This window comes from Carcharhinus amblyrhynchos, chromosome 22, assembly GCF_965287045.1.
Source record: "Carcharhinus amblyrhynchos chromosome 22, sCarAmb.v2.hapA, whole genome shotgun sequence".
Classification (NCBI taxonomy): Eukaryota; Metazoa; Chordata; class Chondrichthyes; order Carcharhiniformes; family Carcharhinidae; genus Carcharhinus; species Carcharhinus amblyrhynchos.
In genome coordinates, this window is record NC_137345.1 from 109,901 (window position 1) to 137,852 (window position 27,952).

General features: G+C 45.6%; 1 protein-coding gene across 3 annotated transcripts in view; it reads right to left on the bottom strand.

Moving 5' to 3' along the window:
* Nucleotides 1–27,952, bottom strand: part of slc16a4 (solute carrier family 16 member 4) — a 142,991-nt gene that overhangs the window by 106,574 nt on the left and 8,465 nt on the right. For 2 of the 3 annotated variants that reach the window (XM_080209738.1, XM_080209739.1), the window contains exons 2-3: nt 20,181–20,332; nt 2,937–3,087 (exon numbers count right to left, since the gene is read on the bottom strand). In XM_080209738.1, the coding sequence (XP_080065864.1) occupies nt 2,937–3,041 (105 nt within the window). In that variant the 5' untranslated portion in view covers nt 3,042–3,087; nt 20,181–20,332. Of the gene's footprint in view, nt 1–2,936; nt 3,088–19,280; nt 19,363–20,180; nt 20,333–27,952 lie in introns of all 3 variants that reach the window. The other variant, XM_080209741.1, reaches the window with a different exon arrangement.

Below are 27,952 nucleotides of genomic sequence, written 5' to 3' on the forward strand. Positions count from 1 at the left end.
GCATTCTAAGTAGCATTCTGTAGGCAGAGCTAGACAATCCTACACAAATGGGTTATTTCAAAGTTCTACCACATCAAGTGGTAAATAATTAAACACCAAACAAGGAGGCTCCCCTAATATCCCCACCTGCAATGGGTTTAGCATGGCCAATGCACCTAACCAGAACATTCTCAGACTGTGAAAAGAAACTGGAGCACCCAGCGGAAATGTACGCAGACACAGGGAGAACGTGCAAACTCTGCCCAGACAGTGACCTGAGGCTGGAATTGAACCCAGGTCCCTGCCGTGGTGAGGCAGCAGTACTAACCACTGTGCCACTATGCTGATGGTAGGGGAGCCCAGCACATCATTGCTAAAAATAAGGCTGAAGCATTTCCAACAATCTTCAGTCAACAGCGAAGTGATGGAAGGGGTCATCAATCAGCATTCACTCAGCAACATCATCATCACTGGGTTCCATCAGGGTCAGTCAGCTCCTGACCTCATTACAGCCTCGGGTCAAAAATGAACAGATGAGCTGAATTCCAGGGTGAGGTGAGAGTGACAGCCCTTCACATCAAGGCAGCATTCGGCTAAGTGTGGCATCAAGGAGCCCGAGCCAAACTGGAATCAATGGGAGTCGGGGGCAATCTTGCTACTGGTTGGAATCATTCATGGCACAAAGAAAAATGATTGCGGTGGTTAGGAGTTCAGTCATCTCTATCTCAGGGTAGTGTCCTAGCCCAGGCTAGATTACAAGTATCAGCAAAAAAGGACGAGGGCAACAGATGCAAAGCAGCATCATTGACAAACTCCCCCTCCAAACCACTGTACCCCCTCCCCCTCCAAACCATGCACCATCCTGATTTGGGGTCTACCTCACCGTTCCTCACTGTCACTGGACTGAAATCCTGGAACTCCCCCTCTAACAGCATTGTGGCTGTACCTACACCACACGGACTGGAGTAGTTGAAGAAGCTGGTTTATCACTACCTTCAAGGGCAATAAATGCTGATCTACCGAGAGAGACCTACATCCAGGGAAAAAATTAAATAACTGATATTGCCTACTCACAAAAAGAGACACAAAACTCAGCATGAAAGCTACAAGTCATGCAATTCATGCACTTATACTGTGCCCACACTCTCAGTTCCAAAGTCTCTGTAATTATCTAAAACTACCTTTGCTGACATCTTCTCTAGAACCAACAATCCTTTGCCCTCATCCCCACTCCACAGCTCACTGTTACCCTGGAGTCTGTCTGTGTCTTCTGAACATCTGACGTAACCCCTGCACTCTGTCCAATCCAACTGCCTCCTCAGTCCTCACCCCCGTCAATCTGAACTGCCATCTGCCATCTTGACTCTGCATTCTAGAACATTCTTCCCACCATTACTTAGTGTCCAATTATTCTTGCCTCTGTGAATCTTTTTGGGATATTTATTGTATTTAAAGGATTTGTTAAAAAGTGGAATTAGTTATGCTGCTGGCATCTTGCAAACTAGTTCACAGCATGAATCAGATTTTGGAATGCAGTGACTCTTTCCACAGGATTGGTGTTCTGTAAAAGAGCAAGTGGATAAATCAGCAGCGATCTGTTCTCCATGTTGTTGGGTGAAGGAGGTTTATTGTCCAGGCCACCCAGAGAACGTCTGGATCTTCCTCAAATCATGCCAAAGGAATCTTTAATATCCATGGCAAGCCCTTAGTACTGCAATGGAATGTTAATCTGTGAATTTCTCTCTCCGTCCAGCAGTTAAACCCTAAGGGTTCAGAGAGGTGTCGATATTACCAATCCAGGAATAATGGTACTTTCAAGAATTAAAAACACAGCATCTTGAAATGTCTTAAAATTTGACACTCGTGAAAGCTTCCTTTGTTAAGCAGGTAGCCATGTTGCGGGAGAGTGGAAACTCGCTTTAAGCGTTGATCTCTGATCTTTGTTCTGCTATTAACAGAAAATCAAAAAACCTGAACTTTAATAATTCAGACCTTCAATTGGAAAAGTAAAGAGGAAAATGGAAAATGAGCGTTAGATCAGAATAAACATTTTCTTTGTTATGAAAATGGGAGAAGATTTTCTGCTAAAGCTTTCAATTTTATTTCTTTGTATTCTCGACACGATGCAGCATGCCAATGACCACATTCTGTTCCAGGAATTCATTCATCTGCTTTCAGCACTCACAACGTTTTATTAGAATTAGCAACTTGAATTTATATAGCACCTAAAATGTAGTAAAACAACCAAAACATTTCACAACAGCAATTACCAAACAAAATCTACGACATGAGGAGACACTGGGCTGCATGCCCAAAACCTTGATCTAAGATCGAAAGGTGGAAAACACCTTTCCCGCCTGGAAAAAGCTAGGGAAGGAATTCTTTGCAGGAATCTGGCCACCAATTATGGGGCAATCAAAACTGAAGATAAGCAAGTGGCAAAGTTAAAGAAGTCCAGAATGCCAGAGGGTTGTGGGGTTGGAGGAGAGTTTATGAATGAGGAAGAGGCAAAGTTATGAGGAGGGTTTGAAACAAGGAAGAGAATTTTTACACCAAAGTGTGGCTGAAGCAGAGTGTGCCAGTGAGGTAAGAGACAAGGTTAAATAGGAGCAGAGGTTTGGATGCTTGTGAATCTATGTGGGAGAACATGGGAGTTTGGACAGAGCATTGGAGTAGTGAAGTCTAACAGTAACAACAGCGTGGATAGAATTTCAGTAACAGGTTGGACAGGGGCTGAGTCAGATGAAGCACAGAGCAGAAACAAGCAGCCTTGGTTGAAGAGGGTAAGTAGCTGGAAGCTGATCTCTGGATCACCAAGATTGCCAACAATCTGGTTTGGAAACAATAGAATTATCGAATCATGCGACCAGTTCTCTGGTTTCTAACTGGTTCCATTTCCATTACTCTTTCACAAAAACTTAGAGAAACGGCTGAGTGGCTGAAAGTTGTTTTCTTACCAAGAAGAAATGCAGGACTATCATCCATCCCCAGCCCCCATCAGGGGGGTCAGCGTATCGCTTCACCTTCTGACTCCAACACTTCACCTTGCTCATCTCGTCCATGTTTCTTTAGCAGCTGCTCTGACCCAACTCCACCTTTTCTGTATGCCTGTAACATATTCACAGATATTGCTTCTATTTCTACACAAATGAAACAAAACACTCTGTATAACCTCACATTCAGTCTTGACTTGGGATTTTCCCTTTGAGTTAGGCACAAGGAAAACCTCAGTTCCACAGAAATTCACTCACTAATTTAATATCAGTTCTGCTCCCGGAGAAGGGATTATTTGAAAAATCCTTGTTGGTCATGATATTGGGATCCAGGGCACTCCTGAAATTCTGATTCCAGCTCCAGCCTAGGGGTCATCAATTTGTGGGATTAGTTCACAAGTGGCAGTGATCCATCATTTTCTGGGGGCAATCTTACCAAATAATTCCAAGTTCAGAATGGCTGTGAAAGCAGGAGAGTTTCAGTTCAGTTTTTCAGCAAGGCCACCAGTTGAACCTTACACATTCTGTGCAATAAAAAAACCCTCAATCTGATTTCCACCAGTAGGGGGAGTGGGCTGGGCCTAAATCACCCAAAAGTTGACTGATAGAATTAGAGAGTACCATTGTGCATGTGCATGTGTGTCAAGAGCAACAGAGATAGGTCATTGCCACTGCTGCTATAGTTGGCAGGCTTCCATGGCCAGAACCCCGTCATACCCCATGTTATCATAGGGCCCCACAGCCGATCACAAATCTCCCAACTCCCTCGCCTAGAATGACTGCCCCAGCCTGCCCATCGCTGGAGGAGTGGTCTCCTCCTCCCTCTCCCCACCAATCACTGTGCAGAGTGTGCAGTGAGTTCCCTGCCCCACCAGATGGACAGCCTCAGTCTGTCCCTGCCTCGAGTAGGGCCCACCCTTTTACCATTACCCTCTTGCCTGGTGCCCTGTGGGCAGTGCCCCACTGCTCCCAACCTCCAGGGCAGCCTCTGGTTTTACTGGCAAGACCAACACATCTGCTTCTTGTTCATGGGGCCAGGACCAGACATGATCCTTGACAGAGAGAAGCTTTCCCAGCGAGCACAAAAAGGCATGTAACATATCACCTGCTCCATCATTGGCATTTATGTTACTTGATTAATTAATTTGGGATAATTGTTGTGCTTTCTGCAATTTGCTGTGCTTATGACACATCTGCATCACCTTTAATTAAAGGGTTGAATGTTTGTTATTTCCTAATTGGTTTTGCAGTTACTCACTAAACGGGTTCTTTCACTGCATCCGGACCTGTTGATTTTCTACACTTTGGAGCTGAGATGACAACAACTAGTCAGGATTAGTTAACCAATTAACTAACCAGCTTTTCTCCAAGCTGGTTTATCGCTTTATCGCTGGGGTGGCCTTTCGGGTATCACTGGGATGGCTGGGGACGGGGGTTGCTAGTAGCAAAGGAAAGGTGAGGAGATGGCGCTGTTAATGATTGGTGATATTAACACAATGGTCAGGGATTACCTTGGAATAGGGAGACAGTGCAGCTGGCTAAAGAACTGGTGCGGGGCGGGGGGAGGGTTTCAGATTTAATGGGTTATTGAGACGTCTTCCAGGGAAGGTGGGGCCTGTACAAGAAGGATGTGTTACACCTGAACTGGAGGGGCCAATATCCTGGCTGGGAGGTTAGCTAGTGTGATTCAGGTGTGTTTAAAACCAGGGTGGCAGGGGAAGAGGGGGGTGGAAGTCAGAACAGTTGGTCGGCAAGTGTAGGAACTGGGGATGAGCTTGGAACCAAGATCAGGCTAGTTAAGAGGAAGGGCAGACTGGGGGAGGTCAAAGTCAATGGACCTGGAGATCTGCTTCAATGCAAATACAACAGTTGATAGATGAATTTACAGCCTTGATTTTTGCGCAGAATTTGGGTGTGGTTACGATAACAGAGACTTGGCTAAAAAAAAGGACAGGACTAGCAGTGAAACATTCCGGGATATTGATGTTTTAGGTGAGGGGGTGGGGGGCGGAAGTGGAGGGTAAAATAGGTGGAGGAATTGCAATATTGGTTCGGGAACATATTACAGCTGTACAGAGGACAACACCTTGGAAAAATCATGTAATGAGACACTGTGGGTGAGACTCAGAAACAGGGAAGGAGCAGTCACTACATGGGGGTGTACTACAAGCCTCCCAACAGCCCATTGGAAGTTGAGGAACGGATATGTAAGCACATTCTAGACAGATGTAGAAATAAAAGGGTTGTTGTAGTGGGAGACTTTAATTTTCCTCATATTGATTGGAAATCCCAAGGGCTCAGGGTTTGGATGGTGAAGAATTCATTAAGTGTGTCCAGGAAGTTTTTTTTTGGAACAATATGTGGATAGTCTGATAAGAGAGGGGGCTGAAGGGTGGGTTAGTACATTTGCTGATGACAGCAAGATTGGTGGAGTAGTGGATGTGGTGGAGGGCTCTTGTAGGCTGCGAAGAGACATTGATAGGATGCAGAGCTGGGCAGAAAAGTGGCAGATGGAGTCTAACCCTGATAAGTGCGAGGTGATTCATTTTGGTGGGACGAACTTGAACGCAGATTATAGGGTCAACGGCAAGGTTCTGAGGAATGTGGAGGAACAGAGAGATCTTGGGGTTCATATCCACAGATCTCTGAAGGTGCCACTCAGGTGGATAGAGTCATGAAGAAGGCTTATAGTGTGTTAGTGTTTATTAACAGGGGGTTTGAGTATAAGAGCCGTGGGGTAATGCTGCAACTATACCGGACCTTGGTGAGACCACATTTGGAATATTGTGTTCAGTTCTGGTCACCTCACTATAAGAAGGATGTGGAAGCGTTGGAGAGGGTGCAAAGGAGATTTACCAGGATGCTGCCTGGTTTGGAGGTTGAGGGAGCTGGGACTTTTCTCTTTAGAGCTGAGGAGGATGAGAGGTGACTTAGAGGTTTTATAAGATGTTGAGAGGGATAGATAGGGTAGACATGCAGAGACTATTTCCTCGGGTGGATGTAGCTGTTACTAGTGGGCATAACTATAAGGTTCATGGTGGGAGATATAGGAGGGATGTCCGAAGTAGATTCTTTACTCAGAGTGGTTGGGGTGTGGAATGCACTGCCTGCTGTGATAGTGGAGTCGGACACTTTAGGAACTTTCATGCGGTTATTGGATAGGCACATGGAGCACACCAGAATGATAGGGAGTGGGATAGCTTGATCTTGGGTTCAGACATAGCTCAGCATAACATCAAGGGCCGAAGGGCCTGTACTGTGCTGTAATGTTCTATATTCACTGGACCTGGTACTAGGGAATAAGTCTGGCCAGGTCATCAAAGTTGCAGTGGGACCACAATTCAGGAACCATGGATGACCAGGGAAATTGCGAGTCTAGTCAAAAAAAAGGATGCATATGAGGTCTAGGCAACTAAAAACAGATGAAACACTTGAAGAATACAGGGAAAGTAGAAAATCACTCAAACAGCGAATTAGGCGGGTATAAAGGATTATGAAATGTCTTCGGCAGGCAGGATTAAGGAGAATCCCAAGGTGTTTTATATATTTGTTCAGATCAAGAGGGTAGCTAGACAAAGAGTTGGTCCACTCAAAAGACAAAGGAGGGAAATTATGCATAGAACCAAAGGAAGCGGGTGAGACCCTTAATGAGTACTTTGCATCGGTATTCACAAAGAAGAGGGACATGGTCAACTGATGATGACTCAGAGGGGCGTGTAAACCCTTTAGAACAAGTCATCATTACGAGGAAGTGTTAGACGAAGGGTAAGTTAAAGCGATTTTTAAAATTAACTTTGCTAGATTTTTAAAAAATTTTATACCAGAAACAGGAAGGAGTTTGCAAAGAGACTTGGGTAGTTGTTTTTTTCCCTTACCATAAATTGGACTGGTGAGGATTCCTGATACTCTACACAGGTAGAGTATCCCACCCTCCCACCTCCTCTAACCTAAAAAAGAGGGAGAGAGGGGGGCTCGGAGCGAGAACAGGTAAGTTTGGTTTTTTTTTGTGTGAGCTGGAAGGGCTTTGGCTCACAGGGCCAAAGCAAAAAGGGTGAGGCAAGGTAAGTTTATAAGTTTTTATTACTTTTTTCTCTGTATTTCTAAAAAGGGCAAGTATGAGTGTGAGGCCAGTATGTTGTTGCCAATGCAATATGTGGGAGGTCCTGGAGGCTCCTGGTCTCCCAGATGTCCATATCTGTGCTGGGTGTGTGGAGCTGCAGTCCCTAAGGGACCAGGTTAAGGAACTGGAACTGCAGCTCGAGGACCTTCGTCTCATTAGAGAGAATGAGGAGGTAATTGACAGGAGCTACCGGCAAGTGGTCACACCGGGGCAACGGGAAGAAGGCAAGTGGGTAACTGTTAGGAAGGGGAAAGCTCACGTGATGGAGAGCACGCCGGTGGATGTCCCCCTTCAAAATAAGTACCCCTGTCTGAGTACTGCTGGGGGGGGGACAGCTCACCCGGGGGAGGCAGCAGTGGCCGGGTCTCTGGAGCTGAGCCTGAGCCAGTACTCCAAAAAAGTAAGAAAGAGAGCAGCTAGGCAGTGTTAATAGGGGACCCCATAGTGAGGGGAGCAGACAGGTGTTTTTGCGGATGCAGACGGGAGTCGCGGATGGTGGTTTGTCTCCCTGGAGCTGGGATCCGGGATGTCTCTGGACACGTCCCAGACATCCTGAAAGGGGAGGGTGAGGAGCCGGAGGTTGTGGTTCATATAGGTACTGCTGACATAGGCAGGAAGAGGGAAGCAGTCATGAAAAGGGATTGTAGGGAATTAGGTAGACAGCTGAGAAAGAGGAATGCGAAGGTAGTAATCTCAGGATTGCTGCCTGCGCCGCGGGAGAGTGAGAGCAGGAATGGAATGAGGTGGAGGGTGAATGCGTGGCTGAGGGACTGGAGCAGGGGGCAGGGATTCCGGTTCCTGGATCATTGGGACCTCTTTAGGGGCAGGTGTGACCTGTACAGTAAAGACGGGTGGCACTTGAATCCCAGGGGGACTAATATCTTGGCGGGAAGACTGGCTAGGGCTACTGGGGGGGCTTTAAACTAGAAAGGATGGGGGGGAGGGAACAGAGATGAGGAGACTGAGAGCGAGGAGGTTAGCTCCCGGGTAGGGAAGGACTGTAGACAGTATGAGATGGTGGTTAGACGGGTGGTGGAGAAGGGAACCGAGGGTCTGAGGTGTGTCAAATTTAACGCCAGGAGTGTAGTGAATAAAGTAGATGAGCTTAGGGCGTGGATTGCTGCTTGGGAATGTGATGTGGTGGCCAATACAGAGACTTGGATGTCTCAGGGACATAGAACTTAGAGAACATAGAACATTACAGCGCAGCACAGGCCCTTCGGCCCTCGATGTTGCGCCGACCAGTGGAACCAATCTAATGACCCTCTAACCTAAACTATTCTAATGTTATCCATATGCCTATCCACTGACCATTTAAACGCCCTTAAAGTTGGTGAGTCCACAACTGCTGCAGGCAGGGCATTCCACGCCCTTACTACCCTCTGAGTAAAGAACCTACCTCTGACATCCGTCCTATAATTACCACCCCTTAATTTAAAGCTATGTCCCCTCGTGTTAGCCATCACCATCCGAGGAAAAAGGCTCTCACTATCCACCCTATCCAATCCTTTGATCATCTTGTACGCCTCGATTGGGTCACCTCGTAACCTTCTTCTTTCTAATGAAAATAACCTCAAGTCTCTCAGCCTTTCCTCATAAGACCTTCCCACCATATCAGGCAACACCTTGGTAAACCTCTTCTGCACCCTTTCCAATGCCTCCACATCTTTCTTATAATGCGGCGACCAGAACTATACGCAATACTCCAAGTGCAGCCGCACCAGAGTTTTGTACAGTTGCAACATGACCTCGCGGCTCCGAAATTCAATCCTTCTACCAATAAAAGCTAACACACCGTACGCCTTCTTCACAACCTTATCAACCTGGGTGCCAACTTTCGGGGATCTATGCACATGTACACCGAGATCTCTCTGCTCGTCAACACTACTAAGAGTCCTTCCATTAGCCTGATATTCTGTACTCCTGTTACTCTTACCAAAGTGAATCACCTCACACTTTTCCGTATTAAACTCCATTTGCCACCTCTCAGCCCAGCTCTGCAGCTTATCTATGTCCCTCTGCAAACTGTAACATCCATCCTCACTGTCTACAACTCCTCTGATTTAGGTGTCGTCAGCAAATTTACTAATCCATCCTTCTACACCCTCATCTAAGTCATTTATAAAAATGACAAACAGCAGTGGCCCCAAAACAGATCCTTGAGGTACACCACTTGTAACTGAACTCCAGGTTGAATATTTCCCATCAACCACCACCCTCTGTCTTCTATCAGCTAGCCAATTCCTGATCCAAACTGCTAAATCACCCTCAATCCCATGCATCTGCATTTTCTGCAGTAGCCTACCATGGGGAACCTTATCAAACACTTTGCTAAAATCCATATACACCACGTCAACTGCCTTACCCTTATCCACCTCTTTGGTCACCTTTTCAAAACACTCGATAAGGTTTGTGAGGCACAACCTACCCTTCACAAAACGGTGTTGACTATCCCTAATCAAATTATTTCTCTCCAGATGATTATAAATCCTATCCCTTATAATTCTTTCCAAAACTTTGCCCACAACAGAAGTAAGGCTCACTGGTCTATAATTCCCAGGATGGCCTCTACTCCCCTTCTTGAACAAGGGAACAACATTTGCTATCCTCCAGTCTTCCGACACTATACCTGTAGCCAATGATGACATGAAGATCAAAGTCAAAGGCTCTGCAATCTCCTCCCTAGCCTCCCAGAGAATCCTAGGGTAAATCCCATCCGGCCCAGGGGACTTATCTATTTTCACACTCTCAAGAATTGCTAACACCTCCTCCTTATGTACCTCAATCCCACCTAGTCTACTATCTGGTGTCGCAGTATTCTCCTCGACTACACTGACTTTTTCCTGCGTGAATACTGACGAAAAATACTCATTCAGTGCCTCTCCTATCTCTTCAGGCTCCATGCACAACTTCCCACTGCTGTCTCTGACTGGCCCTAATCTTACCCTAACCAATCTTTTACTTTTGACATGCCTATAGAAAGCTTTAGGATTTTCCTTGATCCTAAAAACATAAGAAATAGGAGCAGGAGTAGGCCATCTAGCCCCTCGAGCCTGCCCCGCCATTCAATAAGATCATGGCTGATCTGTCGTGTCTCAGTTCCACATTCCCGCCCTCTCCCCATAACCCTTAATCCCCTCGCTTATCAAAAACCTATCAACCCGCGTCTTAAATATATTGAGCGAGGCAGCCTCCACCACTTCAACGGGCAGAGAATTCCAGAGATTCACCACCCTTTGAGTGAAGAAGTTCCTCCTCAACTCCGTTCTAAACCGTCCCCCCCTTTATCCTGAGGCTGTGCCCTCTAGTCCTACTGTCCTTTCTGAGCGGGAAGAGTCTCTCCACCTCTATCCTATCCATCCCATTCATCATCTTATACGTCTCAATGAGATCTCCCCTCATTCTTCTAAACTCTAACGAGTACAAGCCTAGTTTATTCAGCCTCTCCTCCTATCCGCCAAAGTCTGCTCATGTCCTCTTCTAGCTCTTCTTAACTCTCTCTTTAGCTCCTTCCTGGCTAATTTATAACTCTCCAGTGCCCTAACTGAGCCTTCACGTCTCATCTTTACATAAGCCTCCTTCTTCCTCTTCACCAGAGATTCAACTTCCTTAGTACACCACGGTTCCCTCGCTCGACCACTTCCTCCCTGCCTGACAGGTACATATTTATCAAGGACTCGCAGTAGCTGCTCCTTGAATAAGCTCCACATTTCAGATGTTCCCAGCCCCTGCAATTTCCTACTCCACCCTATGTATCCTAAATCTTGCCTAATAGCCTCATAATTACCTTTCCCCCAGCTATAACTTCTGCCCTTCGGTATATGCCTATCCCTTTCCATCACTAAGGTAAACGTGACTGAATTGTGGTCACTATCACCAAAGTGCTCACCTACCTTCAAGTCTAACACCTGGTCTGGTTCATTACCCAGTACCAAATCCAATGTAGCCTCACCTCTTGTTGGCATATCTACATACTGTGTCATGAAACCTTCCTGCACACATTGGACAAAAACTGACCCCTCAAACGTGCTTGAACTGTAGCTTTTCCAATCGATATTTGTAAAGTTAAAATCCCCCATAACAACTACCCTGTTATTTTTGCACCTATCCAGGATCATCTTTGCAATCCTTTCCTCTACATCTCTGGAACTTTTTGGAGGCCTATAAAAAACTCCCAACAGTGTGATCTCTCCTTTCCTGTTTCTAATCTCAGCCCATACTACCTCAATAGACAGGTCCACATCAAACGTCCTTTCTGCCACTGTAATACTGTCCTTGACTAACAATGCCACACCACCGCCTCTTTTACCACCTTCTCTGCTCTGACTGAAACATCTGAACCCCGGAACCTGCAACAACCATTCCTGTCCCTGCTCTATCCATGTCTCTGAAATGGCCACAACATCGAAGTCCCAGGCACCAATCCAGGCTGCAAGTTCATCCACCTTATTGCGTATGCTCCTTGCATTAAAGTATACGCACTTCAAACCACCCTCCCACCTGCCAATACACTGCTGTGACCTAGAAACCTTATCCATGACCTCCCTATTCTCATCCTGCTGTACATTGGAGCTACAATTCAGGTTCCCATCCCCCCTCAGAATCAATTTAAACCCCCCTGAATAGCATTGGCAAATTTCCCCCAGGACTGGGTACTTCAGGTGCTGGGATTCAGACGCTTCAGGAAGGACAGGGAGGGGGGTGGGGGGGCGAAAGAGGTGGTGGAGTGGCACTGTTGATCAGGGACAGTGTCACGGCTGCAGAGAAGGAGGATGCCGTGGAGGGACTGTCTACAGGGTCTCTGTGGGTGGAAGTTAGGAACAGCAAAGGGTCGATAACTTTGCTGGGTGTTTTCTATAGGCCGCTCAATAGTGACAGGGAAGTTGAGGGGCAGATAGGGAAACAGATCCTAGAGAGATGTAGTAATAACAGAGTTGTCGTGATGGGAGACTTTAATTTCCCAAACATCGACTGGAATATCCCTAGGGTAAGGGGTTTGGATGGGGAGGAGTTTGTTAGGTGTGTTCAGGAGGGTTTCCTGACACAGTGCGTGGATAAGCCTACGAGAGGAGAGGCTGTACTTGACCTGGTGCTGGCTAATGAACCAGGACAGGTGATGGATCTCTCGGTAGGAGAGCATCTCGGGGATGGAGATCATAATTCTATCTCCTTCACGATAGCATTGGAAAGAGATAGGATCAGGCAGGCTAGGAAGGTGTTTGTCTGGAGTAAGGGGAAAATATGAAGACATCAGGCAGATAATTGGATGAATAAACTGGAAGGAGGTGTTCTTGGGGAAAAGTACAGAAGGAAGGTGGCGGATATTCAAGGAATGTTTGACTGGAGCTCTGCACGATAACGTTCCGATGAGACAAGGAGGTTTTGGTAGGTCGCGGGAACCGTGGTGCACGAAGGTTGTGGTGAACCTAGTCAGGAAGAAAGGAAAGGTGTACAAAAGGTTCAGAGAGCTAGGAGATGGTAAGGATCTAGAGGAGTATAAGGCTTGTAGAAAGGAGCTTAAAAAGGAAATTAGGAGAACCAGAAGGGGTCATGAGAAGGCCTTGGCGGGTAAGATGAAGGAGAATCCCAAAGCATTCTACAAATATGTGAAGAGTAAAAGGATGAGAAGTGAAGGGATTGGACCTATAAAAGGTGAAGGGGGAAAAGTCTGTGTGGAACCGGAAGAAATGGCAGAGGTGCTTAATGAGTACTTTGCCTCAGTATTCACGGTGGAAAGTGATCTGGGAGGTTGTGCTACAGGTTTGCGGCAGTCTGAAAAGATTGAGTATGTGGATGTTAAGGAAGAGGATGTGTTGGAACTTTTAAACTCTATCAAGATAGATAAGTCACCGGGACCGGATGGGATGTACCCCAGGTTACCGTGGGAGGTGAGGGAAGTGATTGCAGAGCCCCTGGCGATGATCTTTGCGTCGTCGATGGAGACGGGGGAGGTTCCGGAGGATTGCGGATGTGGTTCCTATTTTCAAGAAAGGGAACAGGGATAGCCCAGGAAATTACCGACTGGTGAGTCTGACCTCAGTGGCTGGTAAGTTGACGGAGAGGTTTCTGAGGGACAAGATTTATGAGCATTTAGAGAAGTTTAGAATGATCAGAAATAGTCAGCATGGATTTGTCAAGGGCAGATAGTGCCTTACGAGCCTAGTTGAGTTCTTTGAAAATGTGACTGAACACATTGACGAAGGAAGAGCGGTGGACGTGGTGTACACGGACTTCAGCAAGGCGTTTGATAAGGTCCCCCATGCAAGACTTCTTGAGAAGGTGAGAGGGCATGGGATCCAAGGGCCTTTGGCCTTGTGGATCCAGAACTGGCTTGCCTGCAGAAGGCAGAGAGTGGTTGTGGATGGGTCTTTTTCTGCATGGAGGTCGGTCACCAGTGGAGTGCCCCAGGGATCTGTTCTAGGACCCTTGCTGTTTGTCATTTTCATAAATGACCTGGATGAGGAAGTGGAGGGATGGGTTAGTAAGTTTGCCGACGATATGAAGGTTGATGGTGTTGTGGATGGTCTGGAGGGATGTCAGAAGTTGCAGCGAGACATAGATAAGATGCAAGACTGGGTGGCGAAGTGGCAGATGGACTTCAACGCGGATAAATGTGTAGTGGTCCATTTTGGCAGATCCAATAGGATGCAGGAGTACAATATCAAGGGTAGGACTTTTAGCTGTGTTGAAGAGCAGAAGGATCTTGGGGTCCGGGTCCATAGGACTCTTAAATCAGCCTCGCAGGTGGAGGATGTGGTCAAGGCGGCGTATGGTGTACTGGCCTTCATTAATCGAGGGATTGAGTTTAGGAGTCGGGAGGTAATGCTGCAACTTTATAGGACCCTTGTCAGACCCCACTTGGAGTACTGTGCGCAGTTCTGGTCGCCTCACTACAGGAAGGATGTGGAAGCTATTGAGAGGGTGCAGAGGAGATTTACAAGGATGTTGCCTGGATTGGGAGGCATGCCTTATGAAGATATGTTGAGGGAGCTCGGTCTCTTCTCCCTGGAGAGAAGAAGGTTGAGAGGCGACCTGATAGAGGTTTATAAAATGTTGAGAGGAATAGATAGGGTGGATTCTCAGAGGCTATTTCCCAGGGCTGAAATGGTCGCTACGAGAGGACACAGGTTTAAGGTGCAGGGAAGCAAGTACAGAGGAGATGTTAGGGGTAAGTTTTTCACTCAGAGGGTGGTGAGTGAGTGGAATCGGCTGCTGTCAGTGGTGGTGGAGGCGAACTCGCTGGGGTCTTTTAAAAGACTTCTGGATGAGTATATGGGATCTAACGGGATTGGGAGTTACAGATAGTTCTAGGGTTTGGTAGGTGTAGATGTGATTGGTGCAACTTGTGGGCTGAAGGGCCTGTTTGTGCTGTAGTATTCTATGTTCTAATGAATTAAAAATCATTAAAAAGAGACAAATCCCCAGGGCCAGATACCATCTATCCCAGATTACTGAGGGAGATGAGATAAATTGCTGGGTCTCTAACAGAAATCTTTGTTTCCTTGTTGGCCACAGGTGAGGTCCCAGGGGATTGGAGGATAGCCAATGTTGTCTCAATATTTAAGAAGGGTAGCAAGGATAACCTGGGTAATTATAGGTCAGTGAGCTTGATGTCAATGATAGTGAAATTGTTAGAGAGGATTTTTAGAGATAGGATCTATACACATTTGGAACTGAATGACCTTATCAGTGACAGACAGCATGGCTTTGTACGAGGGAGGTCATGTCTCACTAGTTTAATTGAGTTTTTTGAGGAGCTGACAAAAATGATTGACAAGGGAAGGGCTGTGGATGTTGTCTGGTAAAGCATTTAATAAAGTCCCTCCTGGAAGGCTGGTGCAAAAGATTAAATCACACGGGATCAGTGATGAACTCGCTAGATAGATTCAGAACTAGCTTAGCCATAGAAGACAGAGGATTGCAGTGGAAGGGTGTTTTTCTGAATGGAGGTCTGTAACTAGTTGTGTTACACAGGGATCAGTGCTGGGATCTCTGCTGTTTGTAACATATATAAATGACTTGAAGAAAACATCGCTGATCTGATTCACAAGTTTGCGAATGATACTAAGTTGGAGGAGTTGCAGATAGTGAAGAAGATTGTCAGAGAATACACCTGGATATAGATAGGCTAGAAAACTGGGTGGAGAAATGGCAGATGGAATTTAATCTGGACAAATGTGAGGTGATGCATTTTGGTAGATCCAATCCAGGTGGGAGCTATAAAATAAATGGCAGAACCATCAGGAGCATCGACACAGAGATCCTTAAAAGTGGCAGCACAGGTGGAAAAGGTGGTGAAGAAAGCAGATGGCATAGAATCTTTACACTGCAGAAGGCCATTCAGCCCATTGAGCCTGTACTGACAACAATCCCACCCAGACCCATTCCCCATAACCCCACATATTTACTCTGATAATCCCCCTGACACCAAGGGGCAATTTATCATGGCCAATCAACCGGAGGTGTACAGCTTTGGACTGTGGGTAGGAACTGGAGAACCTGGAGGAAACCCACACAGACACGGCAAGAATGTACAAACTCCACAGCGACGGTCACCCGAGGCTGAAATTGAATCTGGGTCCCTGGCAGTGCTAACCACTGTGCCACTGTGTTTGCCTTCATTGGCTGGAACATCAAGTATAAAATTTGGCAAATTATGTTACAGTTATATAAAATCTTGGTTAGGCCACACATGGAATACTGTGTCCAATTCTGGTCACCACACTTCCAGAAGGGCATGGTGACTTTGGGGAGATTACAGAAAAGGAGGGTAATTTTTATGAGGAGAGATTGAAAAAACTGGGATTGTTCTCCCTGGAAAGATGGAGGCTGAGAGGCGACATAATTTATAAAGTTACGAGGAGCATAGATAACGAGAACATTAGCTTTTTCCCCAAGGGCAGAAATGACAATTACAAGGAAGCATAAGTTCAAGGTAGGTAGTGGGGTGTTCAGTGGAGATGTGCAGGGGAGGTTTTTTTTTTAAAACAGTAAAAAGTCTGACAACACCAGGTTTAAGTCCAACCGATTCATTTGATAGTAAACTCACAAGCTTTCGGGGTTTGTCCCTTCGTCAGGTGAATGGAGAGTTCTGGCCTCAGACAGAGCAAATAAAGCACAGACAGTTTACAGATTACTGATTAGAATGCGAATCTTTACACCTAACCTGCTGTTCAAGTATTAAAGTGGCCGACAATGTGAGTGGAAGGAGCACTGATCACAGGTTAAAGAGATGTGTATTGTCTCCAGACAGTACAGTAAGTGAGGTTTTGCAAACCCAGGCAAGTCACGGGGGTTACAGATAGTGCGACATGAACCCAAGATCCCTGTTGAGACCGTCCTCACGTGTGCGGAACTTGGCTATCAGTCTCTGTTCAGCGACTCTGCGCTGTCGTGTGTCATGAAGGCCGCCTTGGAGAATGCTTACCCGAAGGTCAGAGGCTGAATGCCCGTGACCACTGAAGTGTTCGCCAACAGGAAGGGAACAGTCTTGCCTGGTGATTGTCGAGCGATGTTCATTCATCTGTTGTTGTAGCGTCGGCGGCACGGAGTCGCTGGGCGGAGACTGATAGCCAAGTTCCGCACATGAGGACGGTCTCAACAGGGATCTTGGGTTCATGTCGCACTATCTGTAACCCCCGTGACTTGCCTGGGTTTACAAAACCTCACTTACTGTACTGTCTGGAGACAATACACATCTCTTTAACCTGTGATCAGTGCTCCTTCCACACACATTGTCGGCCACTTTAAAACTTGAACAGCAGGTTAGGTGTAAAGATTCGCATTCTAATCAGTAATCTGTAAACTGTCTGTGCTTTATATGCTCTGTCTGAGGCCAGAACTCTCCATTCACCTGACGAAGGGGCTAACCCGAAAGCTTGTGAGTTTACTATCAAATAAATCGGTTGGATTTAAACCTGGTGTTGTCAGACTTTTTACTGTGTTTACCCCAGTCCAACGCCGGCATCTCCACATCAGGTTTTTTTTTTTTACACAGAGGGTGGTGGGAGTCTGGTACTGCCAAATGAGATGGTTGAGGCAGATACGTTAGTGGCATTTAAAACTTATCTGGATAGGCACATGAACAGATGGGGAATAGAGGGGTAGAGGTGGCTTGGAGGCCTGAAGGGCCTGTTCCTCTGCTGTATTGTTCTTTGTTCTAATTCAGGACAGGATGTGGAAATGGTCTGGGTAAAGTGGAATGAAAAAGGAAAGTTGCTTGTGGGCTAAGTGGCGTCCAGGCCTTTTAACAATAATCACACAGTTGGATACAAAGTAAGAAATAATGGGAGCTTGTCAGAAAGTTACAGGAATAATCCTGGGGGATTTGAATCCACGTATACACAGGGGGGAAAAAAAATGACATGGATAAAGGTAGCCTGGATGAGAACTCAGCACATTTTCAGGGTAGTTTCTTAACATATTCTGACACCAAACACAGAACAAGCTGTGACCTCACAGTAAAGGCATCCCTGTCCCGCAGCAATTATAATGGATTGAATTTTACATTCAATTTGAGGATGGCAAGAATGGGCGTTAGAGAAGTAGTTTTAACTTGTTTAAGAGGTGGGACAGCTGAGGAACAGTGGAGGATTTTAAGGAGATTTTTCTCAGTACTCAGCAAAAATATATTCCAGTGATAAAGAGAGAATGTAAGAAAAGGGAAAACCAGCCGTGGATAACGAAGGAAATAAAGGAAAGTATTAAATTAAAAACCGATGCGTACAGAGTGGCCAAAACTAGTGAGAAATTAGAAGATTGGGAAAGCTTTAAGAAACAAAGAACGACTAAGAAAGCGATAAAGGAAAGATAGATTATGAAACTAAACTAGTGCAAAATATAAAAACTGATAATAAAAGTTTTTACAAATATATAAAAAGGAAAAGAGTGGCTAAAGTAAATGTTGGACCCTTACAAGACGAGATGGGGGATTTAATAATGGGAAACGAGGAAATGGACGAGGCCTTAAACAGGTTGTTTGCGTCGGTCTTCACGGTAAAGGACACAAATAGCTGACCGAACATTAACAGTCGTGGGACTGTAGGGGGTGAAACAGGCCCTTCGGCCCTCCAAGCCTGTGCTGCTCATTTCAAGAAGGCAGCTCACCAACACCTTCTCAATTAGTAATTGGGGATGGCAATAAATACTGGCCTAGCCAGTGATGCTCACATCTACAGAATAGATAGTTAGTCAGTGTTTTAATTTAATGGATTTGGAGAAGGTTCCATTAGAAGGAAAGTGGTGAATGTAATTCCTTTATTCAAAAAAGGAGGGACACAGAAGGCAGGAAACTATCGGGCTGTTAGCATGATATCTGCCAGAGGGAAGATATTTTAGCAGGGCACTTAGAAAAGTTTGAAGAAATAAGGTAGAGTCAACATGGTGAAAGGAAAATCATGTTTCATCAGTTTTTTTTGACTTTTGAAAAGGCCACATGTGCTATGGATGAAGGGGAACAGATGGATGTACTGTACTTAGATTTCCAGAAGCCATGTGATAAGCTGCTGCATCAAAGGTTATTGCGGAAAATAAAAGCTCGTGGTATAAGGGGTAGTGTTGGCATGGAATGAAGATTGGCCAATGGCAGGAAAGAGTTGGCATGAATGGATCTTTTCCTGGTTGGCAGGGATCAGTGCTGGGACACAATCTGTGACAATTTATATCAATGATTTGGATGAAGAGATAGTTGCTAAATTTGTTGATGGCACAAAGATAGGCAGGAAAGAAAATTGTGAAGAGGAAATAATGAGGCTCAAAAGGGATTTAGATAAGTTGTGAATGGGAAAAGATCTGATAAATTGTATATAATGTGTAAAAGTGTAAAACCAATCACTTTGGCAATTAAAATAAGAAAGCATATTATGGAAATGGAGAGAGATTTCAGAGCTGAGGTGTAAAGGGATCCAGGTGTTTTTTAGTGCATGAATCACAAAAACACCTAGAATGCAGGTACACAAAATATAGCAAAGCTATATTAATGCTTTTTGCAAGACGAATTGATTACAAAAATAAGGAGGTTTTGCATTAGTTGTATACAGTACGTGAAGACCGCATCTGTAGGACTGTTTCCACAATCAGTCTCCATATACAAGGAAAGATATAATTTACAAGGAGGTTTACCAGACTAATACCCGGAATGGGTGTGTTATCTAATGAGGAAAGATTGGACAGGCTAGACTTGTACTCACTGTGGTTCAGAAGATTGAAACAGATAAGGTCTTGAGAGGAGTTGACGGGATGTGGAGAGCTCGTTTCATCTTTTGGGGGAATCTAGAGCAAGGGGTCATCCTGTTAACACAGATACGAGGAGAATTGTTTTCCTCGCGGGGGTCCATAATTCTCTGGAAACGGAGTCACTGAATATCGTTAAGGCGGAGAGAGCGAGATTCTTGGTTAACGAGGGGGTGAAAGGTTATCAGGGTGGACGGGAGTGTGGGGTTGAGTCATGGTCTTGTTGAAATGGGGGAGCAGACTCGAGGGGCTGAATGGCCTACTCCTGCCTCTATGTTTGTGTGATGATCGGAATAGTTGAGACTTGTGTCAACACAGGAGGGTTTTGAAAGCTGGGATAGGGTTACAATGGAGCTGGTTCAGTGACAGATTTACTTTCTACAAAATCCAACATTTTATAATAAATATTCTCCTGCATAAACACAATTATTGATTTTCAGTCTGTTCAATGGTGTTCCCTTGAATGAGGTCAGTAAGCTAGTGTTTGGAACATTGTTAGGAAACAGTATAACCTACGGCACTTTTGTTTAAACACAAATCAGGTGAAAAGAGGAAACTTAGTGAGACCAGAGATTTGTGAATAGTAAGTAAAAGAAATTGCTGGAACAACAGAGCAGGTGTGTCAGTGCCTGGGATGATCTCAGTTCTCTCTCCTTGTCCTTCTCTCTCAGGCATCTCTGATACTTGTGTGTTTAATTCAATGTCAAGATTCATCTCATTAAGAAGAGGAATTTCTCTATTATGACATCCAGTCAGCCCCTTGCCCAAGGCCTTCTGATTAACCAAAATTAAGCCTCTGATCTCGGAGGATTAAACCTTCCTCGAATTCCTTTACGTAATCATTGGAACTAGCTCACCTGATGCAGCCCTGCCAAGACGTGGAATTTCTTAAGTTCAATCACAACTGCTCGATAGCGTGCTCTTCTACTCATTATTATTCATTGTCCAGATGAGACTGACCGTGTCAAACTTTGAGATAGCCAAAGTTAAATTCCCGGACCTTTCGTACCTGCAACAGGAGGAAATATAAAGCATTTTAATACTTTGGAAAGAAGAGGCTGGTCTTGGTTCCTATTGCTCCATGACGTAGCAGAATTCCCAGTTGCCAAATTGGGAATTTGGAGTGTGATTCGGAAAGTTTTTGAATGAGCTAATACAATGGTGAACCAGGGCAGATATCTGCATTAGAAACACAATGTTAGAAATATGCAGCAAACCCAAGGAGAAAGGAACAAAGTTAACGCTTCCGGTTAATGACTTTTCATTACAATTGGGAAGAGTGAGAAAGGAAACAGGAGTTAAACAATTACAGAATCAGGGAAAGCGGGAACGGGGAGGAAAACACAAAAAGGTCTCTGAAAGGTGGAAGACAGGAGAGTTCAAATGATAGCGCGATGGTACAAAGCCAAAGGAGACGGTAATGGGTCAAATAAAGAAACAGAGTTCTCGGGGAGGTGAAAACATGAATAAGAGAAACATCAACATCAGCCATTCCCTGGAATAAAAATAACAAAGCTAACAATCTGAAATTTGAATTTGATGTTGTGTCCAGTGTTGTAATTTGTCTTTAAGGGATTGCAGCGTGACATCACTAGCAAGAAAGTGTGTCAGGACAACCAATTTCGTTTCAGTTTTGCTCTGAAGCAGAGTCCACACACACAGCTCTGATATCCTTAAGCTTTATACCCATGTGGTCACATGCCTACTCCCAGTAAATCAACCAACTGTGTTTACCCAATCCCTTACCAGTGATCAGTGTCTTTCTTTCATTTAAAAAAACGACAGGGATAATTCCTCCATCCCGCTGCACTGATGGGAGATTTCAGCGGGGCCAGATTAGGGCAATCCATGCTGAGTGTCCGTCACAGTGCGCCTCCGAGCACTGGATTTCTGGTGCCATCAGCTCCGTGCCAGGAATGGGGCAGAGCTGCATAATTTTTGTAAATTTGAATTTCAATGCAATTTAAATGTTATCAGCGAGCCTGGGACTGAAATTTCTGGGTGTGCTAGCATCTCCCCACCCCGCCTCCTGCAAGAAGTATTTCACTCCAGCAGGGTCTATAATAGCTCCCCAATTTTAGGGAATTGGCAGCCCGACCTTGCTGGAGTGAAAGAGGCAGCAATCGGGGCCCCCCAGAGGGTCAGGCACCCGGGGGACATGACACTGGGCATTGGCACCTTGGCAGTGCCAATGGGTGGGGCCTAATAGGGGCAGGGATCAGCGGGGATGAGGGATTCCCACTGCTGCTCTGCACTTTGAGATTGGGAGCAGAGGGAGGGAGGCCAGCGATCAGAGTGGGGGGAGAAGGTGGGGGGTGGGTGGAGGGGGAGATGGGGTCTGCGGAAAGAGGAGTGATCGAGATGAACAGCGTTGCAGGGTCGTAGGACTGGACAGCAATTGGGAGGCCGGCAGACAGGGGCCACTGCCTGTGCACTGATCTCGGTACTGACAGATCAGCGCATGCACAGTGGCTCCCTCAGCACTGTGCTGCTGGCCTCTCCAGTGGAAATAGGCCACTGATTTTTAGCACAATTTATGCTGGCGCACTCTGCAGTGCATAGAGTGTGGGAGATCCGAATCTGAACTCCCACTGGAAAAAGATTCCAGTTTTCACATGAATTCAACACTTAGAATTCTTTTGGGAGAATCCCAGCTGACATTGAAGGATGAGCTTCTAATTGAAAGATGAGGATTGTGCTCAAACTTGTGTTCAGCTGCAGGAGGCAAAGGCAGAGAGGTCAGAGTGCAAGCAAAATGGAGAATTAAAATGAGCAACAACCAGAAAGTTGGAGTCATGCTTGCAGACAGGACCAAAGTGTTTCAGAAGGCACTCACTCCATCAGCATTGGGAACAACAAAGAGAGAACAACAAAGAAGAACAACAAAGAACAACACAGCACGGGAAACAGGCCCTTCGGCCCAACGAGCCCACGCCGCCGTCCTACTATCTCAGTGACCTATTCATGATTTTAGTCTACGTCTAACGTGCGAGGATCAGGGAGGTCCAATTTAGGGACAATTTTAGTACCCAATCAATCAGCCTAAAAGCACATCTTTGGGGGATGTGGGAGGAAACCGGAGCACCCGGAGGAAACCCACGCAACCACGGGGAGAACGTGCAAACTCCCACAGACACAGGCCCAAATCCATGTGTCCGCACAGCAACAGAGATAGTCTCTGAGCTGTCATGTTGCCCTCGAGATGGTCCAGTTTAAGCACACTAACGACATGAAGCAATAGGCAACTCCCGAAGCAACATCCAAGAGCAGCCCACTACAACCTGCCGCCTGCATGCCCCTTGCTGGACTTAAATGCCTGTGGAGACAAAAAAATTCATTATTAAACAGGCAAAGACTAACATTCCTGAGGCAAAATGTATTCCCAAGCCTACAATGTTCAGTAAGGCCTACTATATCCCCCTATATGTAGCCCGCTCATATGGCTGTCTAAGTGACTCTTAAACAACCCTAGCGTGCCTGCTTCCACCACCTTACTCGGCAGTGCATTCCACACCCCCACTACCCTTTGCGTGAAAAACTGCCCTCTAATATTTGTCTTATACCTAGCCCCCCTCACCCTAAGCCCGTGACCCCTCGTTCTATCCATTTCTAGTAGCGGAAAAAGCTTACCACCATTTACTCTATCTATCCCCTTCATAATCTTATAAACCTCTATTAGATCCCCCCTCAGCCGACGTCTCTCAAGGGAAAACAGCCCAAGTTCATCCAATCTTTCCTCGTAAGACAGCCCTTCCATACCAGGCAACATCCTGGTAAATCTCCTCTGCACTCTCTCCAGGATCTCTACATCCTTCCGGTAGTACGGCGACCAGAACTGGACACAGTACTCCAAGTGAGGCCTAACCAACGTTCTATACAACTGCAACATCAAACTCCTACTCTTATATTCTATACCTCTTCCTATGAAGGCTAACATACCATACGCTTTCCTCATCACATTCTGCACCTGTACCGACACCTTCAGGGACTTATGCACTTGCACCCCCAGGTCTCTCTGCGTATCTATACTCCGGATAGTTCTACCTTTTATCGTATAACTCCCCTCCACATTATTCCGGCCAAAGTGCATCACCTCGCATTTCTCCGGATTAAATTCCATTTGCCATCTATCTGCCCAATCTACCAGCCTGTCTATGTCCTGTTGCATTGCCAGGCACTGCTCCTCAGTACCCGCCAATCCAACCATCTTGGTGTCATCAGCAAATTTGCTGATCACACCACCTACCCCCTCTTCCAAGTCATTAATATATACCACAAATAGAAGAGGTCCAAGTACCGAGCCCTGCGGCACACCACTGGTGACAGGCCTCCAATTGGAAAAGGAGCCTTCCACTACTACTCGCTGTCTCCTCCTCCCAAGCCAGTTCTCCACCCATCTACATACCTGGCCTTGTATCCCATGAGCCTTCACCTTTTCTATCAGCCTACCATGAGGGACCTTGTCAAACGCCTTACTGAAATTCTTCTCATTGTGGTATATTAACCTGCGGGATGAACTTAAACTACTCTTTCACCTGGGCAAAGTTACAACCTCAGAAAACTACAAAAGATTGTTAAATACTTCTGGAATCTTACCACCATTCACGCCAGCAGGATTTTCCCATCCTGCTGCAGCGAACAGAGACTTGGCCAGCTGCCAAATTCTCCAATCTCACTGCAGTGGGAAGGCACGGTAAGATTGCGCCCAATATCCATTTTCACTCTGCCCAATCACTTTATGATTTTGCAAGCGCTGGTTACCATGTTCCTCAGTGAAGTTTCAAGCCTTTTACCCACAGACTAGAATTCCTTACTTTCTCTCTTCCTGCTTTCTTAGCGGGGTTGATGTTTCTACCTTTAAATGTTTACGAACTGTTTCTAGAATCAAAGGATTTTTGCAAGATCAGAACAAATACGTTCACTGGGATTGGTTCTACAAATCCTCTAAAGGTGGGGGTGGGGTGTGAGGGGGGTGCGAGGCTGTAGAATGGGGTGGGGGGAAAGCATGTGGGAGTGGTGGACAGTCCATTACCTTCCTGCTGCCATTGCATTTTACAATGGTGAGGAAGGGGAGCCTTTCCGCCCAGAGGCCAGTAGAGACAGTTGGGCTATTTATTAAGGGCACTTGCCTGTCACCATTGGCCAAAAGGAGAGGGGAAGTTGCGTTTGGTGATGGCATCGTGCTGGAGTGGTGGATCACCTATTGAAGGTGGAGATTAATTGGAAGCAAGGAGTATCTATCGTGGTTCTAAGAGAGAATGCAAGGGACAGAAAGATTTACACAAGTAACAGAGAATCAATTATTAAAATGCTTAGATCTTTAGAATACGTGCTTTGACTGTTGATAATAGAACTGTTTAACTGAAGGAAAGAAATTTATTCAGTTTTTAATATTATGAGACATAAATAGTAAGATACAAACTTTAGAATCAAAGAATGATACAGCAGGGGGTGGGGGGTGGGGGAGCGGCAGAGCCATTTGGCCCATTTGTACCTGTGCTGGCTCTTGGATCGCCAATTCCCATTAATTCCATTGCCTCATTCCTTTTCAATAACCCTGTACACTGTTCCCTGAACATCTTCCCTTGTCCGTAACTTGTTCACGATTTCAGCAGAGACATTTCCCATTAAAATGGTGGACAAAGGAATTGTATAAATGTTGACATGCTCACTCTCTCATTCAAGTCCACCACTTTCATAAACTGCTGTTGAATAACAGACTCAATCAATTATCCTGTCAGAAAAACAATCCCAACATGACGATGATGTACAATTTGAACCTTTGAAAAGACATTTCTGGGAATTAAATCCTCCATTAGAAAAAATACCTAAATGGGGAACAGATGGCCCATTTTAACAAAAGGCCATTAGTGGGCGTGTTCCCCAATACGAAGGGAGAGACAGGCACACTCTTCCCCAAAACAACCTGAATTGTTACGAACAGGGGCACTGTGGGTGGAATCAGTGCGACTGTGGACTCTACGCCAATGGTGGAGGCACAGGAAACACAGCACAACTTTCCCTCTCCCCTGCTGTCCCTCCCACCATCCCACAATGGGAAGGGGGCAATGATGATTGGTGATCAGACACTGGGGTCTCCTATTGGTTATCCAGACCCTCGTCATCCTCGTGAAAGCAAGTCAGAGACAAGGTACCGCAGTTTGAAGATTTCCCTCCAAATACCGTGGCTACGTATGAGAACCCAACAACGATTCAGGAACATGAGTAGACCATTCAGCCATCGAGCTCGCTTCAACATTCAATGCAACACGGCTGAATATCCACTTCAATTTCTTTTATACTCAGTAGCTCCGAAACTCCTTATGATTATTGTTAATCAGAAATCTATCAATCTCTGCTTTAAACACACTCTGACTGAGCTTCCACAGCCCTCTGGGTAGAGAATTCCAAAGATTCACAAACCTTGGTGTAAAGAAATTTCTCCTCATCCCAATCCATAGCGACATCCCCATTACTTTGAAATTGTCCCCTGGTTCTAGAGTCTCCAGCCGAGGGAATCATCTTACCCACATCTTGCCTGTCTGTTCCTTATTTTGTCGGTTTCAGTGAGATCACCTCTCATTCTTCAAAATTCCAGAGAGCACAGGCCCAGTTCCCACACTCACTCTTCATAAGACAGTCCCACCATCCCAGAACAAGTCTGGTGAACTTTTGCTGCACTCCCTCTATGGCAATAATATCCTTTCTGAGGTAAGGAGACCAAAACTGTACACAGACCTCCAGGTATGGTCTAACCAAGCTCCTACACAACTGAAGCAAGACCTCACTACTGCTGTACTCAAATTCTTTTATGATAAAGGCTAACATTCCATTATGCTTTCTAATAGCTTGCTGTACCTACATGTTGGCCTTCAGTGACTTATGGACAAGGCTGCCTAGGTCCCTTTGTTCAGTTAAACAAGTCCCAGGCTTGGGGGTGGAGGGATAGTCAGTGTTTATATTGATGAACAGCAGGTGAAGATTCCAATCAATCGCTCAGCATAAAAATAAGCAGACTAACTGGTTATTGATTTATGTTCATGTTCAGAGGGACCATACTGTGACCAAACTGACTACCCTGTTTCTCTATACGCGAGGAGGAGGTTTATCTAAACCATGAGCAGATCCTAAATAAATGTAAATTCTTCCTTCAGTTATTTCTTCTGTTTTCAGTCATGTTAATAAAGGGTTACATAATGCTGATAATGAGAAAGGATCGGGCTCAGGAAATAAGGAACTAGAATCCGTGTGGGTGGATATTAGGGATAGTGAGAGTCAGAGCTGGTGGGAATAGTTTATAGACAAACTAACTGCAGTTAAACTGTTGGATAGAAAATTAAATAAGATATTGCAAGTTATAACATAGACAACACAAGAATTGTGGGGACATGAAGACCATAAGATGTAGGAGCAGAAGTAGGCCACTCAGCCCATCGAGTCTGCTCCACCATTCAATGAGATCATGATTGATCTGATGTGATAATCTTCAATTCCACTTTCTCACCTAATCCCCATTTCCCTTCCCGATTAAAAATCTCTCCATCTCAGCCTTGAACATACTTAATGACCCAGCCTCTCCAGCCCTCTGCGGTAAAGAATTTCACAGATTCACTACCCTCTGAGGGAAGAGATTCCTCCTCATTTCTGTGTTAAATGGGTGACCCCCTTACACTGAAATTCTGCCCTCTGGTCCGAGACTCTCCAACACAGGGAAACAACCTTCCAGCATCGACCCTGTCAATCCCCCTGAGAACTCGATACGTCTCAATAAGGTCACCTCTCATTCTTCTAAACTCCAATAAATACAGGCCCAAACTACTCAACCTCTCCTCATAAGAAAATTCCTCCATACCTGGAATCGACTGAACCTTCTCTGTGCTGCCTCCAATGCTTTTCTTACACAAGGGACAAAACTGTTCACAGTATTCCAGGTGTGGTCTGACTCGTGCTTTATATAATTTTAGCAAGACTTCCTGACTTTTATACTGCGTTCACAGAAACAAGCAGCAGGGTTAGGCCAGTCAGCCCTTCACATCTGTTCCACTTATTCAAAATCCTGAACCCCCACCCCCCTCCTTTCCCCCGTGTCCCTTGATTATAGATCCCTACACTGCAGAAGGTGGTCATTTGGCCCATAGAGTCCACACTGACAACAATCCCACCCGGCCCTTTTCCCATAATCCCACATATTTACCCCAAAAAACGCCTCTGACACTAAGGGGCAATTTAGCATGGCCAATCAACCTAACCCACACATCTTTGGACTGTGGAAGGAAACCAGAGCACCCAGAGGAAACCCATGCAGACACAGGGAGAACATGCAAACTTCACACTGTCAGAGACCCAAGATTGGAATTGAACCTGGGTCTCTGGCGCTGTGAAGCAGCAATGCTAACCACTGTGCACCATGCTGCTCCCTTTAGCCCCAAGAGCTATATCTAACTTCTTCCTGAAATTAGACAATGTTTTGGCCTCAACTACTTTCTGTGGGAGTGAATTCCACACATTCACCACCGTCTGGGTGAAAAGATTTCTTCTCACCTCATTACTCCTTATCCTCAAACTATTATGCCTAGTTTTGGACTCCCTCACCATAGGGTAGATTCAGAAAGAATGTTCCCAATCTAAC